General features: G+C 43.9%; 1 protein-coding gene across 3 annotated transcripts in view; it reads right to left on the reverse strand.

Moving 5' to 3' along the window:
• Positions 1 to 17,939, reverse strand: part of LOC135196455 (calponin homology domain-containing protein DDB_G0272472-like) — an 84,883-nt gene that overhangs the window by 39,515 nt on the left and 27,429 nt on the right. For all 3 annotated transcript variants that reach the window (XM_064223298.1, XM_064223299.1, XM_064223297.1), the window contains one exon: positions 17,415 to 17,597. In XM_064223298.1, coding sequence (XP_064079368.1) covers positions 17,415 to 17,597 — 183 coding nt within the window. The remainder of the gene's footprint in view (positions 1 to 17,414; positions 17,598 to 17,939) is intronic.

The raw sequence follows: 17,939 nt of genomic DNA on the forward strand, positions 1-17,939 counted from the left end.
TTCACTCTAAGCCCTTTGAAGGAGTCATCAGTGCATTTTTCATGAGCTTCTGTAATCACGCTCCTAACAAAAAATGCCAAGGCATTTTTGGACATGGGTCTCTTTGGATCCCTTACAGCGCACCATAGACCTTGTTGACTCCCTCCAAGTTGTTTCTTCTTCTTAAGATAAAACTTAAGAGCCCTTACTGGGCACAGTGATCTTTCTATCTCTCCCACCAAGTTTGAAAGACCTTTCACTTCAAAACTCCTGGGCCAGGGTTTTGAAGGATTCTCATTCTTGGCCAGAAACAGAGTCTGGAAAGAACAGATAGCCGAATCTTTCTTAAATCCAACCCGAGAATCAAGGGCGTGGATTTCACTCGTTCTTTTAGCCGTAGCTAGAGATAACAGGAAAATACATTTCTGAGTTAAATCCCTAAACGATGCAAGGTGAGGAGGTTCAAATTTTTCCGATGACAGGAACTTTAGGACCACATCCAAGTTCCAGCTAGGAGTACGTGAAGATCTGGATTTAGAAGTCTCGAAGGATCTTATCAGGTCATGAAGGTCCTTGTCTTCAGCTTTTTTCAGGTCTCTATTTCTAAAAACAGCTGAAAGCATACAGTGGACCCCCCGTATTCGCGTTCTCTGGATTCGCGGACTCACACATTCGCGGATTTCTCTCGGGAACGTTTCCCTGCATTATCCGCGGAAAATTCGCACATTTGCGGTATTTTTCTATGAGAAATATCCACAAATTCCTGGTTTTTGTTATCAATTTCATCATAAAATGCACTTTTTGTGATAAAACTATTAAAAAAACCAAGTATGAAAATTTTTAGTGGTTTTTCTTAAGTTTTAACTAACAAAATAGGCTGTTTTTAGCGTTTTTATAGGGGTTCCAAACATTCGTGGATTCTAACTATTCGCGGGGGGGTCTGGTACGCATCCCCCGCAAATACGGGGGGACCACTGTACTTCTATAGCCTTTTATAGTTGACACCGATAACTGAGATTCTTCCTTTAAAAAAATCAGAAAATCGGCTATGTTGGTCACAGATGTATCGGAGGAGGACAGCTTCTTCGCTCTACACCATCTTCTAAACACATCCCACTCCGTTTGGTAAACCCGAATAGTTGATGACCTTCGGGCTCTGGCGATAGCGCTTGTAGCCTTGCTCGAAAAGCCTCTCGCTCTGACAAGTCTTTCGATAGTCGAAAGGCAGTCAGAGCGAGAGCGGGGAGGTTTTGACGAAACCTCTCGAAGTGGGGTTGTTTGAGCAGATCTGTCCTGCTTGGAAGAGATCTGGGGAAGTCCACCGTCCATTCCAGTACCTCTGTGAACCACCGTCCATTCCAGTACCTCTATGAACCAATCTTGAGAGGGCCAAAACGGGGCGATGAGGGTTAATCTCGTCCCTTTTGATGCCACAAACTTCTTGAGAACTTGCCCTAGTAGTTTGAATGGGGGGAAAGGCGTAGGCGTCTAGGCCTGACCAGTTTAGTAGAAGGGCGTCTACCGCTATCGCTCTCGGATCTTCTACCGAGGAGCAGAAGTTCTCTATCCTCTTGGATAGGAATGTCGCGAAAAGGTCTATCTGTGGCCTGCCCCACAGGGACCACAGGCTCTGACACACTTGCGAGTGGAGGGTCCACTCTGTGGGGAGGACTTGGTTTGTCCTGCTGAGCCTGTCCGCTCTCACATTTTTCTCTCCTTTCACAAACCTTGTCAGGAGGGTAATGTTTCTTTCTTTTGCCCATACTAAAAGTTTCTTCGTTATCTCGTAAAGGGAAAACGAATGTGTCCCCCCCTGTTTTCTGATATAGGCCAACACCGTGGTGTTGTGTGAGTTGACCTGCACCACCTGATCTCTGACTTCCGGTTCGAAGCACTTTAGGGCTAGGTAAACTGCGAACAGTTCTTTGGAATTTATATGCCAGGCTTCCTGTTCCTTCGTCCAGCAGCCTGACACTTCCTTTGCCCCTACAGTCGCTCCCCATCCCGTCTCTGATGCATCCGAGAATAATATTTGGTCGGGGTTCCGAATAGCCAGAGGCATGCCCTCGTTCTTCTCTAGAGGGACCAGCCACTTCAGGTGATTCTTCACCTCTAAGGGGATCGAGAAGAGTCCGTCAAGTGCCCTTCCTTCCAATTCCACGTTTTTCTTAAGAAGAATTGAAGGGGGCGTAGGTGGAGTCTCCCTAGGGAAATGAACTGCTCCAGAGAGGAAAGAGTTCCTAGAAGGCTTAACCATTCCCTCGCTGAGCTGCGTTCTTTCCCTAGGAAGTTCGAGACTTTCTGTAAGCCTCGAAGGAGCCTTTCCTGGGAAGGAAAAGCCCGAAAACCCCGAGAATCCATCCGAATCCCCAGATAAACTAAGTTCTGGCTGGGGATCATCTGTGATTTCTCGAGGTTGACGAGCAATCCTAGAGATTGAATTAGGTTCAATGTCGTCTTCAAGTCCTCCAAACACTGGCTCTCTGATTTTGCTTTGATGAGCCAACCGTCCAGATAAAGGGAGATGTTGATCCCTTTTAGATGAAGCCATCTGGCCACATTCCCCATCAGGTACGTGAATACCTGAGGGGCCATAGAAAGGCCGAAGCACAAGGCCCTGAACTGAAAGATCTTGCCTTGCGTCACAAATCGGAGATACTTCCTCGACGATGGGTGAATAGGAACATGGAAATAAGCACCCTGAAGGTCCAGGGAGACCATCCAGTCTCCCAGACGCAGAGCTGACAGAACCGAAGCAGACATCTCCATAGAGAATTTCTTCTTTTCCATGAAGCGGTTCAGAATGCTCACGTCTAGCACAGGCCTCCATCCCCCCGAAGCATTCGGGACTAAGAAAAGGCGGATGTAAAATCCCAGGGAGTGAGGGTCCTGCACTATTTCTATTGCTTCCTTGTTCTGCATCGTTACCACCGCCTGAAGAAGCGCCTCCCTCAGAACAGGGTCCTTGTACTTCGCCGACAGTTCCCTCGGTGTTGTAGACAAGGGCGGTCTGTCTTGGAAAGGTATGATGTACCCCTTCCCCAGAACAGACAGAGTCCAGGAGTCGGCTTTCCTTATGGCCCAGGCTTCTACAAACTTTAGAAGTCTGGCACCTACAGGTGTTTGGAGGACATGATTCCTATTTAGATTTTTTGAACGGACGGAAGGAAGACCTTCCTCGTTTATCAAAGGTCTTTCTTTTCGTTGGGGGTCGTGATGAGGAGCCTCCACGAAAGGGCACTAGAGGAGTACGAGAAGCTTTCTTGGCAACTGGTACTGCAGGGCGATTCTTTTTGGTAGACTGGACCAATACATCCTGAGTTGCCTACTCAGATAGCGAACGCGAGATGTCCTTCACTAACTGAGAAGGGAACAGGTGTTCAGACAGGGGAGCGTAAAGCAGAGCTGACCTCTGAGTAGGAGAGACAGCTTTGGCAAGAAATGACCCAAAAAGTGATCTCTTCTTAACCACTCCTGATCTGAATAAGGAGGCAAGTTCTCCCGAACCATCTTGCACTGCCTTGTCCATACAAGACAAGATACTATGTAGAACCTCGGGATCGAGAAAGTCCGGATCTCGGGTCTTTTTAGCCAGCACCCCAAGGGACCAGTCCAGGAAATCAAAAACTTCCAAGACGTGGAAAAGTCCCTTGAGGAGCTGGTCTAACTCTGACATGCTCCAGGAAGCTTTAGCTGAATTAAGGGAGTGTCTCCTTGAAGACTCCACTAAGCTTGAAAAGTCCATTTCTGCAGAGGAGGGGAGCATCAGACCCATAGCTTCTCCCGTCCTGTATCAAATGCCTCTCCTGCCCGAAAGCTTGGAAGGAGGAGAGCAATACACTTTTCTCAGAGTTTCCTTCTTCGTGCCCATCCAAGCATTAACCCCTTACAAGATTAACCCGAGATATATCGTTATCAGTGTGCTAAAAATTTTGGACTTGCCACGAAATATCTCGTTGAAAAGTTAAACGTGAATATTGGGCTAATACGAGATTTCTCGTGGCTCAGTATTGTTACAGCAGGCTTCTCCGAGATATCTCGTCCTATATCATACGTTTGGCAGTGGTATTTGCTGCTGGAAGTCGTGAGTTACCAACGATAATTTTCTGTATTTTTTCGTGCAGACGACGCGTCATTAGTAGCACTTCAGCTGCCATCTTTGACCTTTGTATTTTTTGTTTTTTGCGTATTTTTGCCTAATTAGGTAAGTTTGGTTGCATTATTTGTCATCTTAGACTGATTATATGTTATATTATTGATTCATCGTGTTGCTGTTGTGTCTTGTTAGCTAACCCCATGAGTATTTTGTGGTATATAGAGTAACCGGTGATCTTGAGAGGTTGTTCGTTCGTTTGTACGTATTTTATATCGTATTTTTGCCAGTTCTAAGTAAATTTGGTTGTTTATTTGTCATCTAAGACTGTTTATATGTTATATTATTGACTTATTATGATGATTTCGTGTCGTTTGTTTGTCTCTTGACCATTTTGTGATACGTCAAGTATAATTTTTTTCCAAGGATTTTTTTTTTTCCTTTTTTTACGATGAGTACGCACTATTTTACTAGCTCTCCAGTGGTGACTTTTAGAATCTTCTGCATTTCTTCATTTTCACGTTTTAGGTAAGTTTCATTGTTCTTTTTTTTTATTTTAGACTGTTTATATGATATATTGTCGAGTAATTTGTTAGTATCTTGACTATTTATTTATTATTCTAGCCTTTTATTTATTTTTTATTTTAGCCCAGTTATGGCAAATTACCATGACAACAGTGATACTGAGGAATCATTTACAGAGCTTGAAAGTTCTGGCTCAGAAGGCGACGATTCATGCTTGGATGATTCCAGTGACGATGACAGCGATACCAATACAGATACAGATACAGTAATGGATGAAACACAATGGAGGAGAATCGCAGATTCTACTGCCCCTCCACCCCCTCGATTTCCATTCACAGGAACAACAGGTCTCAATATCCCAGGGAATATTGAAAGTATGTCGCCTTTAGATTTTTTCCATGTATTTTTTGATGATGAACTGATTGAACTTATTTGCACTGAAACCAATAGATTTGCTGAGCAATGCAATGCAGACCCAAATACGTGGCATCCTGTAACTCCACCTGAACTCAGAGTTTTCTTAGCACTAAATACTTTGAAAGGAATTGTAAAGAAGCCTGAAGAATCCTTGTATTGGTCTAAAAATCCACTTCTTAGAACCCCAATTTTTGCTGAAACTATGCCTTTCAAAAGATACAAGAAAATCAGGCAGTACCTGCATTTTTCTGATAATGAAGCATACGATGCAAATTCGCATCCTAATCCCAAACTGAATAAGATATATCCTATTTATGTGCACTTAGAAAATAAATTTAGAACTGTCTACACCCCACAAAGAGATATTTCAATTGATGAGAGTCTCTTGCTATATAAAGGAAGATTGGGATGGGTGCAATATATCCCATTGAAGAGATCAAGATTCGGCATAAAGTTCTTTATGTTATGTGAAGCGAGTACAGGATATGTGTGGAGTTTTTTGATTTATGTAGGTAAAGGAACACAATTCGACCAGGATTTCAATGAATTGCCTAAATCCTCACAGGTTGTAATGACTTTACTGAAACCTCTTTTGAATAAAGGCTATTGCCTTACAATAGACAATTATTACACCAGTCCTGAGTTAGTGGATATTCTAGTAAAATGTAGAACAGATTGCTATGGCACTGTTAGAATAAATCGAAAAGACCTGCCAGTTTCATTGAAAACTGAAAAGTTGAAGAAGGGGGAAATGTCTGCTTATCGTAGAGGTAAAGTTATGGCCATGAGATGGAAGGATAGATGTTGTTCTACTTCTCCACAGTTCACAATAGTGATGAAGTTGAAATTGCGAGTAGGAGAGGTACGAAAAAGAAGCCCAAAGTTGTAGTAGACTATAACCACACAATGGGTGGTGTGGATAAGTTGGATCAAAACTTGGCAAATTATCCTGTTCCCAGGAAAAGAACAAAAAAATATTACAAAAAAGTTTTCTTCCATCATCTAGATCTAGCCCTTTGGAATGCATATCAGTGTTTCAAGATGAGTAATGAAAATTGCTGTTCATCTCTCAAATTCAGGTTGGAAATAATTGATTCAACTCTGAAGAAGTATCATGCTGAAATCCCTCAAACAAGACCAGGTAGACCATCTATTTCAGCGAATCCTACCCGCTATTCAGGAAGGCATTTTCCAATTGACATTCCTCCTACACCCAAAAAGAAATTTCCTACAAGGCAATGTGTTGTTTGCTCTAAGAAAAGGGATAATAATGGAAAACCGATCAGACGAGAGTCTCGCTACATGTGTGAGATATGTGAAGTTAGTCTGTGTATAACCCCCTGCTTCAAATCATACCATACAAAATGATTGGGAAATACACTGGTTTATGTGAAGTGAATTTTTTTCTTTTTTTTTTTTTTACCCAAATGAAGAGAAATATATGATTTTGTTTATTCTAATGGTGAATTTTTTTTTTTATTCAAATGAAATGAAAAAATACTTTTATCAAAATGAAGTGGAAAAATAAAAAGTTATCAAGCATCAATATGATTTTTATTCAATTCCTATTATCAAAATTACTAAAACGAAGCATACGAGATATCTCGTGATAAAATAAAATTATTATAATTTATACGAGATAACTCGTTATTGGCCATAAAAAGGTCTCAAGTGGAGTTTCTAAAAATTACAATTTTACATAAAATAATCACAATTTTCTGTTGAAATCAAATTAGAATAGAGTCTAAACAAGTTATATTTTAATTTAATTCAATAAAACAATTAGATTCTTTTTGAAACATTATGTTGAAAAAATAAGTCTTTGAAGGGGTTAAGTGATTGAAGGGCTTTCCTCATCGAGATCGCTGGCTTCATTTTCAAAAATGAAGACGACTTGGGTGTCTTGGTACTTGAAAATAGCGATCTGGGAGAAGGAGGAGCTGCTGGGCTTAAAGAATCTCCAAATTCTTGAAGTAGAAGAGAAGCTAAGACCTTATAATTTGAGAGGCCTTCACTAGTTGGAATCTCTTCATCTGAAACATCCTCTAATTCCAGAGTAGGAGGGGAACGAGTTCTTTTGGAAGACTCGTCTTCTGGGGATCTTCTCTCTCGGGGAGAAATACTTCTAGTTGGAGAAGGACTGCCAGATCTAGAAGTTTTCCAAAGATTTCTTCTAAATCCCCTGAGAAGTCGAAGTGGATACCGTCACTTTCGAAGGTCCATCTCTCTTGTCTGGTGTCTTGTTCCCAAGAAGAGCCTCGCGCTTGGAAGGAGATGCACTTCCGATCGAGGAATCGCTACTAACTGGCGCCTCGCGCCTGGCTGGCGCCTCGCGCCTGGCTGGCGCCTCGCGCCTGGCTGGCGCCTCGCGCCTGGCAAGCTCCTCGCGCCTGGCTAGTGCCTCTCGCCTGGGAGAAATCTCGCGCTCAGCCCTGAATAGCGCCTCGCGCCTGGCAGGAGCCTGACTCCTGGCAGGGGGTTCGTTAAAGAACGACGAATCCGAGCTAACAGGTTGCTCTCGTCTCTTGGTAGGCGCCCCGCGCCTTACTGGAGAATCATTGTCAGACGAAGACAACTCTCTAGAACGAGCCTCTCGTTTACGTAGAACGAGTCTTGACTGAGGAGAACATTCTGCCTCTTTATCCATTAAGAGAGAGGTACGGAAGAGGAAAACTTGGATCTCTTGATGGGAAGAGACGAATCCTTCCTTCTTGGAGGATCTTTGGAGAGTACTCCAACGAGAGAAGCGATCTGATCCTGCATATTTAGAAGGATCCTCATAGTTTCTCTATCCTTGTCCAACAGAGGGGAAGGAGAACGGTCCGTAGCAGGATCCCACGAATCAACAGGAGAGAGCAACAAACTTCTAGCTTTCTTCCTTTCTGAAGGCAAATCCTCAGGAAAACGCTCAGGACTCGAATCTATGCGAGACGCTTTCCAGCTCCTCTTCAAGGGACGGGAAAGATCCGTGTATCTCCATCCTCTTTTGGGAGATGAAGTCTCCGAAGAAGAGAAACACTCACGGAAAACGCTTTTACTATAGCGATCTCTGGCAGTCTGAGGCGAAACAGAACCTGCCGAAGGGACGTCTGACTGGTGGGGATCCTCCACAACCTCTGTATGGCTTTTGACATTCCTTCTCCTCTGGGCTTGGGAGCTTGAGAGTGTCTAGGCCTGAGAGCGTTGTGGAGCCAGTCAGACGCCCCCTCCACTACACTAGGGACACTTATGTCACTTTCCACTGCACTGTTCACTTCACTTTGCTTACCTTCCATTGCCGCCATCTTAAGTTCCATTTTCTTAAGGGTAGCTTTGAGATGTGCAATCTCCGATGTAGAATCAGCAGTATCTAAAAGAGGTGCAGGGGCTGAAACAGGAGTAGAAGGAGCAATATTTATAAGAGGAGAAGAGGGTACAAAATTACTAACCTGATCGCTAGATCTAGAGCTAGGCAAGGTTTTGGAAGAAGCCTTCCTCACCCTGTCTCTTTCTAACTTCTTTAAGTAAGAAGTTAGAGATCTCCATCCTTCAACACTCAAACTCTCGCATTCTTGACAAGTGTTATCTACAGAGCATTCATACTTCCTACAAAATTTACAAACAGTGTGAGGATCCACCGATGCTTTCGGCATTCTCACCTTGCAGCCCTCATTCACACACATTCTCACAACATTTCCAGAGTCAGACATCATGATGAAAAATCCAAGCCAAATCCAATCAACAGTCCACAATAGCGTATGCCAATACAACGATCCAAATACGTCACCAAAAAAGCTAGTACGAAGATCAATTGCGATGCAAAAAACGAAATTCAGCCAGAGGAACTAACAACGATGTTGTCAGTACCGGCGACAGAGAAAATCTGATAGAAAACAGGTATGGTTCCTATTCCTGCCACCCAGTGGCAGGCCGGTAGATCACCTGACCTACCTGTAAATAATATTGTTATGATACAATAATGTTTCATACATACTTACCTGGCAGATATATACTTAGCTATAGACTCCGTGGTCCCCGACTGAAATTCAAATTTCGCGGCACTCGCTACAGGTAGGTCAGGTGATCTACCGCCCTGCCCTGGGTGGCAGGACTAGGAACCATTCCGTTTTCTATCAGATTTTCTCTCTTCCACCTGTCTCCTGCGGGGAGGCTGGGTGGGCCATTAATCGTATATATCTGCCAGGTAAGTATGTATGAAACTTTATTGTATCATAACAATATCATTTTCATACATTCAACTTCCCTGTCAGATATATACTTAGCTGATTGGCACCCTTTGGTGGAGGGTAAGAGACAGCCTAACTACTGAAATAGACAGGTAAACAACATATGTTGTAGGTATTTATAGACCTTGGTTCCTACCTGATTAGGCGGAAAACTTCGTGGCTACTGCCTAAGAGTCTGCTTCGCCTCAAGAGCCTTAGCGAGATATTGATCTGTGGCCAAGAGTTCTTGTGGGTCTGTCGATGGGGTCTTATCCACTTACTCGGCAGAGCCTGACTGGCATTTGTCAATGGCTGCTAATCCACTAACATGACAACACGCCTTATTTAAGGAGCACACAACTGATCCCGATCACCCGATCCTAACACCTGTGTTAGTTCTAAGATTGTCAAGAGTTATCCCCCAAACTCCTCACAAACAACCAATAACTCGAATCACACAGTCAAGACGCACACTTTAAAGTACAAAAAGAAAAAAAAATTGTACCCCTCTATTAGTCAGATACAACCCGAGTTCCTTACTGAGCAAAAGTGACGGCCGCCTGTGCGACATCTGACACTCCTTCCAGCAGGAAGTCAAGAACATATCCAACAAGAGGGTTACGCACATATAATAAAATTAAGGATCGGTGCTTGCTCCAATACCCAGGACCGTATCCGCTGACACAAACGGACCTAGAGAAAAGCATTTCTCGTAAGTTACCCGAACGTCCTTCAAGTAATGAGATGCAAAAACTGAATTGCATCTCCAATATGTCGCTTCCAAGATATTCTTTAGCAACATATTTCTTTGGAAAGCAAGAGACGTTGCGACTGCTCTAACTTCATGAGCTTTTACTCTCAAAAGTTTAAAGGAGTCATCTGGGCAGTTATTATGTGCCTCCGTTATAACGCTTCTAACAAAGAAGGCCAAGGCATTTTTCGACATAGGTCTTTTCAGGTCCTTTACAGAGCCCCATAGACCTTGTTGCAAACCCCCCATCTGCTTCTTTCTATCTACTATGAGATTCAGGGTCTCTGTAACACGGTTTTTTGGACTTTGCTCCTTGTCAAAGCATCGGATGTAGCTGAAAGTTGACATTTGTATATTTTACAACCACACACAAATTTTGTCAGCATTATCAATAACCTAAACCCGATAGTTTTAATTTTTATAGAGTAAAAATGATCTAGCCGACGCCATGGCCAATGATTACGAGCCAAGAGTCGAAAAACATTCATTACGTAAGCAAGGTAAACAAACACCTTTTGACTAAATGTTGCCCCGCCCATCCACCAGACAGAAATTCCATCGGCTCTGAAACCCAAAGACTTTACGAATGGCGGAACGATACATAGATGTGGGTGGGGTATCAGTGCTAGCGTAGTAATACTACTGTAGCAGTAGTGCCGCAACAGTATAGCAGTAATATACATGAATTATACGTTTAGGCCAACTGCTGGGATCCTTGAGGATCATTTAGCACTTCTGACAACTACTCGAGAAATTAGTTTTTATAGCCAGAAGTTAAATTTTCTAATCCAACAATGCCCATGGTAGCCTTCAGTGTTATCCTGAATTATAACGAGGCGAAAGTGGGTGGAGCCTCATGAAGTCACCATTCTGACGATAATTATTGGTGAAGGTTTAAAGCCAATATACGGTACCGGCTATTTTTTTCAGTAAATAGGTAGATAGCCAATAAATAAAAATTGCTTGACATTGGATATAGCACTTATCAAATCAAGCTTGTCTACTATGTTTTTGATAATTACCAACTATTCCCTACATCTTGTAAATCTGATTGTGACCTATAAAGTAGACTGTAATTTCTTTGGAAACTTATTTTGGGAGTTAGACTAATAATCGAAGTGTTTTTGTATTTATTAACATATTTTGTTGGTTTGTTCATTATGACAATTATCAGTGGAGAGGTTCCAGAGTTCATAAAGGTGTACTGCTTTGCTTGTATTTAAATTTGTATGCCACTGTTGCCAGAGGTTTAGCCTTCGTTACGTACAGCCAATCATCCACCGAGAAAGAGGGAAGAAATGCTGTCATAAGTTACGTAACGAGTGCGTTCGAAACCTTTTCTCTGAGTAAGTTGGCCCGTCTTCAAAAAAGGTCACTTTTACATTATAAGTACCAAATTTATTCAACCTACGTAGTGCAGAATACACTCAAAATTTATGTGTTGATATAATATGTATTCTGAATAAGCGTTATATTTATGAAATGCATAGATAAAAAGTTATTGCGAAAAAACCGTGTTACAGAGGCCCTGAATCTCATAGTAGATAGAATTTTAGTGCTCTGACCGGGCAAAGAGACCTTTCTGCCTCCCTACCTACTAGGTTAGTCAGGCCCTTTACTTCGAAGCTCCTGGGCCAGGGCTTTGAAGGATTCTCGTTCTTCGCTAGAAACAGTCTGAAACGAACAGATGGCAGAATCTCCTTTAAACCCTACACGAGACTCTAGGGCATGCAGTTCACTAATTCTTTTCGTCGTAGCGAGAAACAACAGAAACAAGCACTTTCTTGTAATGTCTCGAAAGGAGGCCCAATGAGGAGGTTCGAATTTTTCCGAAGTCAGGAATCTTAGGACTACGTCCAGATTCCAGCTCGGAGCTCTTGGATCTCTTGACTTTGACGTCTCGAATGACCGAATCAGATCATGCAGATCCTTATTGTCAGCCAATTCTAGGCCTCTATTCCTGAATACGGCTGAGAGCATACTTCTGTATCCCTTTATGGTTGACACAGAAAGATGAGATTTCTCTTTCAGGAAAAGAAGGAAATCGGCAATTTCGGTCACAGAGGTATTGGAGGAGGACAGCTTCTTCGACCTACACCAACTTCTGAACACCTCCCACTTCGATTGATATACTCGCATTGTAGACGATCTGCGGGCTCTAGTGATTGCGCTTGCAGCCTTGCGAAAAAAGCCCCTCGCTCTGACGAGTCTTTCGATAGTCGAAAGGCAGTCAGAGCAAGAGCGGGGAGGTTTTGATGATACCTCTCGAAGTGGGGTTGTTTGAGCAGATCTGTCCTGTTTGGAAGAGATCTGGGGAAGTCCACCGTCCACTCCATTACCTCTGTGAACCAATCTTGAGCTGGCCAAAATGGGGCTATCAGAGTCATTCTTGTCCCCTTTGAGGCCACGAACTTTCTGAGCACTTCCCCCAGGATCTTGAATGGGGGAAAGGCGTACACATCTAGTCCCGACCAATCTAGGAGAAGGGCGTCTACTGCAAATGCCCTGGGGTCCTCTACCAATGAGCAAAAGGTGCTTATCCTTTTGGAGAGGAACGTGGCGAACAGGTCTATTTGAGGTCTCCCCCAAAGTGACCAGAGGCTCTGACACACTTCTGAGTGGAGGGTCCATTCTGTGGGAAGGACCTGGAACCTCCTGCTCAGCCTGTCCGCTCTCACGTTCCTCTCTCCTTGGACAAATCTTGTCAGTAGAATGATGTTCCTTTGATGTGCCCATACTAGAAGGTCTCTCGTTAACTCGTAGAGAAAGAACGAGTGCGTCCCGCCTTGTTTCCTTATGTAAGCCAGAGCGGTGGTGTTGTCTGAGTTTATCTGAACTACCCCGTCTCTGACTATTGGCTCAAAGCCCTTTAGAGCAAGATGTATGGCTAAGAGCTCCTTGCAGTTGATGTGCCATGACACCTGCTCTTCTGACCAGGTGCCTGACACTTCTCTTGATCCCAAGGTTGCACCCCACCCCGTCTCCGACGCGTCGGAATACAATACTAGGTTTGGGTTCCGAATTTCCAGGGACACACCTCTGTTTTCCTCTAAAGGGGGCAACCACCACTTTAAGTGATCTTTCACCTCTAGAGGAATCGGAAATGTGTCGGTGAGCTGTCCTGTCTTCCAGTTCCAAAACCTTTTTAGGAAGAATTGTAGTGGACGGAAATGAAGTCTTCCAGCGAGGAAAGGGTCCCCAGAAGGCTCAACCATTCCCTCGCTGAACTGCGCTCCCTCCCTAAGAAGCTGGAGACTTTTCCGCAACCTTTTGTGATTCTCTCTAGAGAAGGAAAAACTCGAAAACCCCGAGAATCCATCCGAATCCCCAGATAAACCATGTTCTGGCTAGGGATCATCTGAGATTTCTCGAGGTTTACGATTAATCCTAGTGACCTTATAAGGTCTAGTGTCGTTGTAAGGTCCTCCAAACACTGTCTCCGCGATCTGGCTCTGATGAGCCAGTCGTCTAGGTAGAGGGAGATGTTTATTCCCTTTAGGTGCAGATATCTTGCCACATTCTTCATCAGGCTTGTGAAACCTGAGGAGCTGTGGACAGGCCGAAACACAAGGCCCTGAACTGATAGATACTTCCCTCCATCATGAAACGAAGGTACTTCTTCGACGAATGATGAATCGGGACGTGGAAATAGGCATCCTGAAGATCAAGAGATACCATCCAGTCTACTTGGCGTAGGGCTGCAAGGACTGATGCAGATGTTTCCATACTGAACTTCTCCTTCTCCACATATCTGTTCAGTGCACTTACATCTAGGACTGGTCTCCATCCCCCCGAAGCCTTTGTGACTAAACACCGAGGGGAGGGCTGTCCTTGAAGGGGATGTAATATCCCTTCTTGATGACTGACAGTGACCAGGTGTCGGCTCCTATCCGTGCCCAGGTTTCCGCAAATTCCTGTAGCCTGGCACCTACTGGTGTTTGGAGGATCTCATTCTCATTTACACTTTTTAAAGGGTCAGAAGGAAGCTCTTCCTCGTTTTTCCCGTAGCTTTCCTTTTGGAGGTTGCTCTAGAAGGAGGGCCTCCTCGAAAGGGCTGTTGCGATGTACGAGCCCCTTTCTTGTCTTCAATGACCACAGGTCTATTCTTCTTCGAAGATTGCATGAGAAGATCCTGAGTTGCCTTCTCAGTTAGAGAATGTGAAATATCCTTCACTAACTGAGAAGGGAACAAATGCTCTGATAATGGAGCGAAAAGTAAAGCGGCTCTCTGCGAGGGAGAGATGGCTTTAGTCAAGAATGAACTGAAAACCGCTCTCTTTTTTAAAATCCCCACTCCAAAGAGAGAGGTGACTTCTCCCAAACCATCCTGAACCGCTTTATCTATGCATGCCAGGATGCTCAGCAAAACTTCTGGGTTTAGGCCTTCTGCTTCATGGGTCTTTTTGGCCAAAACCCCAAGGGACCAATCCAGGAAATTGAACACTTCCAAGATGTGGAAAAGCCCCTTGAGGAGGTGATCCAATTCAGAAAGGCCCCATGTCGCTCGGGCCGAGTTTAAGGCATGCCTCCTCGACGAGTCTACTAGACTCGAGAAGTCAGATTCCGCCGAAGCAGGAAGAGACAGTCCCATGTTCTCTCCAGTCTCGTACCATATGCCTCTTCTGCCCATCAGTTTGGCCGGAGGCATACAAAACACCGTCCTCCCCAGTTCCTTCTTTGATTGTATCCAGGAACCGAGAGACTGGAGGGACCTCTTCATTGATATGGCCGGTCTCATTTTAAGGAAGGACGACGACTTCAGAGCTTTAGCACTCGAAAAGAGAGAGCGTGGAGAAGGAGGAGCAACTGGAGTCAGAGAATCTCCATATTCTTCAAGAAGGAGTGCCGTTAGAACTTTATAATTCAATAGTCCTTCTTTACTTGGAGCCTCATCTTCTGACACTTCCTCTAGCTCGAGAGGGTCAGAAGGAGAACGATCCCTTTTCTCACATGTATCTTCCTTCGACTTCATTCTCTCCGAAGGCGAAGGACTTCTCATAGGTGAGGGACTAAGTGACATCGCCTCCCTATGTCTAATCACTGGCGATTCTTGTCTGACTGACGCCTGGCGCCTATCAGGCTCTTCGCGCCTGGCTGGCTCCTCGCGCCTAGTTGGCACCTCGTTCCTGGCTGGCGCCTGGAAGGATCCTGGTTGTAATCTGGCGCCTTGCGCCTGGTTGGCTCTTCACGCCCTGCGAAAACTTCTCTCTTGTACAGTGAATCACTTTCAGGTATTGCCTGGCGCCTGCTTGGCACCTGGCTGGCGCTTCTTCCTCTCGCCTGTCCAGTGCTTCGTTCCCCACAGAGATGGCCGCCTGTGCGACATCTTCCCTGGAAGGTTCGTTGCGCCTGGCAGGAGATCGGTGTCTAGACCTTTTGATAGGCAGCTTGTCGTCCTTTCTACGAGGAGGCTCTTTGGATAGGACTCCCACCAAAGAAGCTAGCTGCTCCTGTAGATTTAACAGGATCTTCTTGGTCGAAGGCTCTCTTTCCTCTTCATAAGGAGGAGAGGGAGATCTGGAAGGCGCTTGAGGTTCCCTTGCAGCAAAGGGAGTCGACTCTTTTCTAGCTCTCTTGATAACCGAGGGCGTTTCTTCTTCTGAAAAGCGCTCGGGGCTAGAATCCAAAGCAGGCACTTTCCAGTTCCTCTTCAATGGGCGAGAAAGATTCGTGTCCTTCCACCCGCGTTTCGGTGAGGGAGATCCTGAAGAAGAGAAGCACTCACGCAGGACACTTTTTCTATAGCGGTCCCTGGCAGTCTGAGTTCCACGCTGGACGAGTGGTTTTCGAGCTGGGCTGCCAATCCGGTGGTCCCAGGTTCGATTCCCGGCTCGGTCAACGCGGAATCAGAGAAATTTATTTCTGGTGATAGAAGTTCATTTCTCGATATAATGTGGTTCGGATCCCACAATAAGCTGTAGGTCCCGTTGCTAGGTAACCAATTGGTTCCTAGCCACGTAAAAATATCTAATCCTTCGGGCCAGCCCTAGGAGAGCTGTTAATCAGCTCAGTGGTCTGGTAAAACTAAGATATACTTAACTTAACCTGGCAGTCTGAGGCGATACAGAGCCTCCCGAAGGGACGCCTGATCGGTGGGGAATCTCCACAACCTCCGTAAGGCTTTCGACTTTCCTTCTCCTCTGGGCCTGGGAGCATTGCAGAGCTGACCAGACGCCCCCTCCACTACACTGGGGACACTTACATCACTTGAAATATCACCATCACTTTGCTTACCTTCTAAAGCCGCCATTTTTTCTTGCATCCTTTGAAGGGAAGCTTTCAGGTCTGCAATTTCCGAAGCAGAATCTGTCGGATTTGCAAACTGTGATAGGCCTGATACAGAGGGAGAATAATTATGAGGAGAAGAAGCTACAGAACTAGATAAAGGTTCATTAGATCTAGATCTACTTAGGCTTTTAGAAGCCGCTTTCCTCACTCTGTCTCTCTCTAACTTCTTCAAGTAAGAAGTTAGAGTCTTCCATTCTTCAGCACTCAACCTTTCACATTCATTACAGGTGTTAGCCAAAGAACATTCAACAACTCTACAACGTCGGCATACAGTGTGAGGATCTACCGAAGCCTTCGGCATCCTCACCTTGCAGCCTTCATTCACACACACTCTCACACCAACACTCGAGTCAGACATTTTAAAGAAAAATCCAAAAGCAAGTTCAAAAACAAGTCCACGATAGCGAATGCCAAAACAACGATCCAAGTACGACACCAAAAGTCGGCCGAAATAAGATCAATTGCGTTGAAAAAAGAATTCCAGTCAGGAGGTAGTAACAACAATGTTGACACCACCAGCAACAGAGAAAATCTGATAGAAAACAGGAATGTTTCCTAGTCCTGCCACCCAGGGCAGGGCGATAGATCACCTGACCTACCTGTAGCGAGTGCTGCGAAATTTGAATTTCTGTCGGGGACGACAGAGTCTATAGCTAAGTATATATCTGACAGGGAAGTTGAATGTATGAAACATCTAATTACACAAATATCTTAATATTATCCAAGGTACCTCAATTTGAGACCCTGGTGAAAAGAGGAGAACACCAAAAACTAATAAAATGGGTGAAGCATGAACATCCAAAGAAAGTTCAAATGGCAGCCACTGACCAAAGCTTTCTACTGACTTCCTCACCTCCTAAAATAAATCTTAATAGTAACACAGAATCACTGTTTCATACCAAAGTGATTCCCTCATAAGGTAAAGATTCATATTTTATATGAATCCATTAATGTATAAATGTATAAAAGCAAAAGATACTATCATCAAATGCTTAAAATATGTGAAACAAAAATGGACCTTCAATAACAATACATGCCTGAGGGTATGCCCTTGATAGTTGTAAATACGATTACATTAGCAATTTAAGAACAGACTGCCTTTTATCATCAAACTGAAATACAATGCCTTAACAGCAAGAGAGTAGCAGGCTCTTACCGTTCTATTTTCTTCCCAGCCAGTTCCGAGAGAGTTTGTGACAAAATCTTTCAGTTCTTCAAATGGATCATCCAGAGCATCTTTAAACCTCACATCGTAGAACAAATTAGGTCGAAAACATGATGTTTTGAATCTGGCAACAGGATTCTTAAGTTTCAGTTGCAGGAAAATATCATCAACCACCTGCAAAGTATGATATGTTCACCTAAGTACCATGCATTTTCCAATACATATTGTACTATCCTGATTAAAAATTCTTTAATCTGCAAAAATGCAAAAAACCTATTGTATAGACATACAATTATATACAACACAGTAACTTGGCATACTGGAAAATGACCTCATAGATATTTCATTGTCAAGGTGTGAAATTAAATGAGACTAAGACAAAAGTACAACCCAGGCCTATGTAAATTTTCTTTAAAAATTACTCATGTTAGAAAGAGCAAAAAGAAAATTAAAACTATTGAAAAGATCGAGTTAATTAAAACTTCATACAGAAAACACAGAAACAGAGGTGTGATA

This window comes from Macrobrachium nipponense, chromosome 17 (assembly GCF_015104395.2).
Source record: "Macrobrachium nipponense isolate FS-2020 chromosome 17, ASM1510439v2, whole genome shotgun sequence".
Classification (NCBI taxonomy): Eukaryota; Metazoa; Arthropoda; class Malacostraca; order Decapoda; family Palaemonidae; genus Macrobrachium; species Macrobrachium nipponense.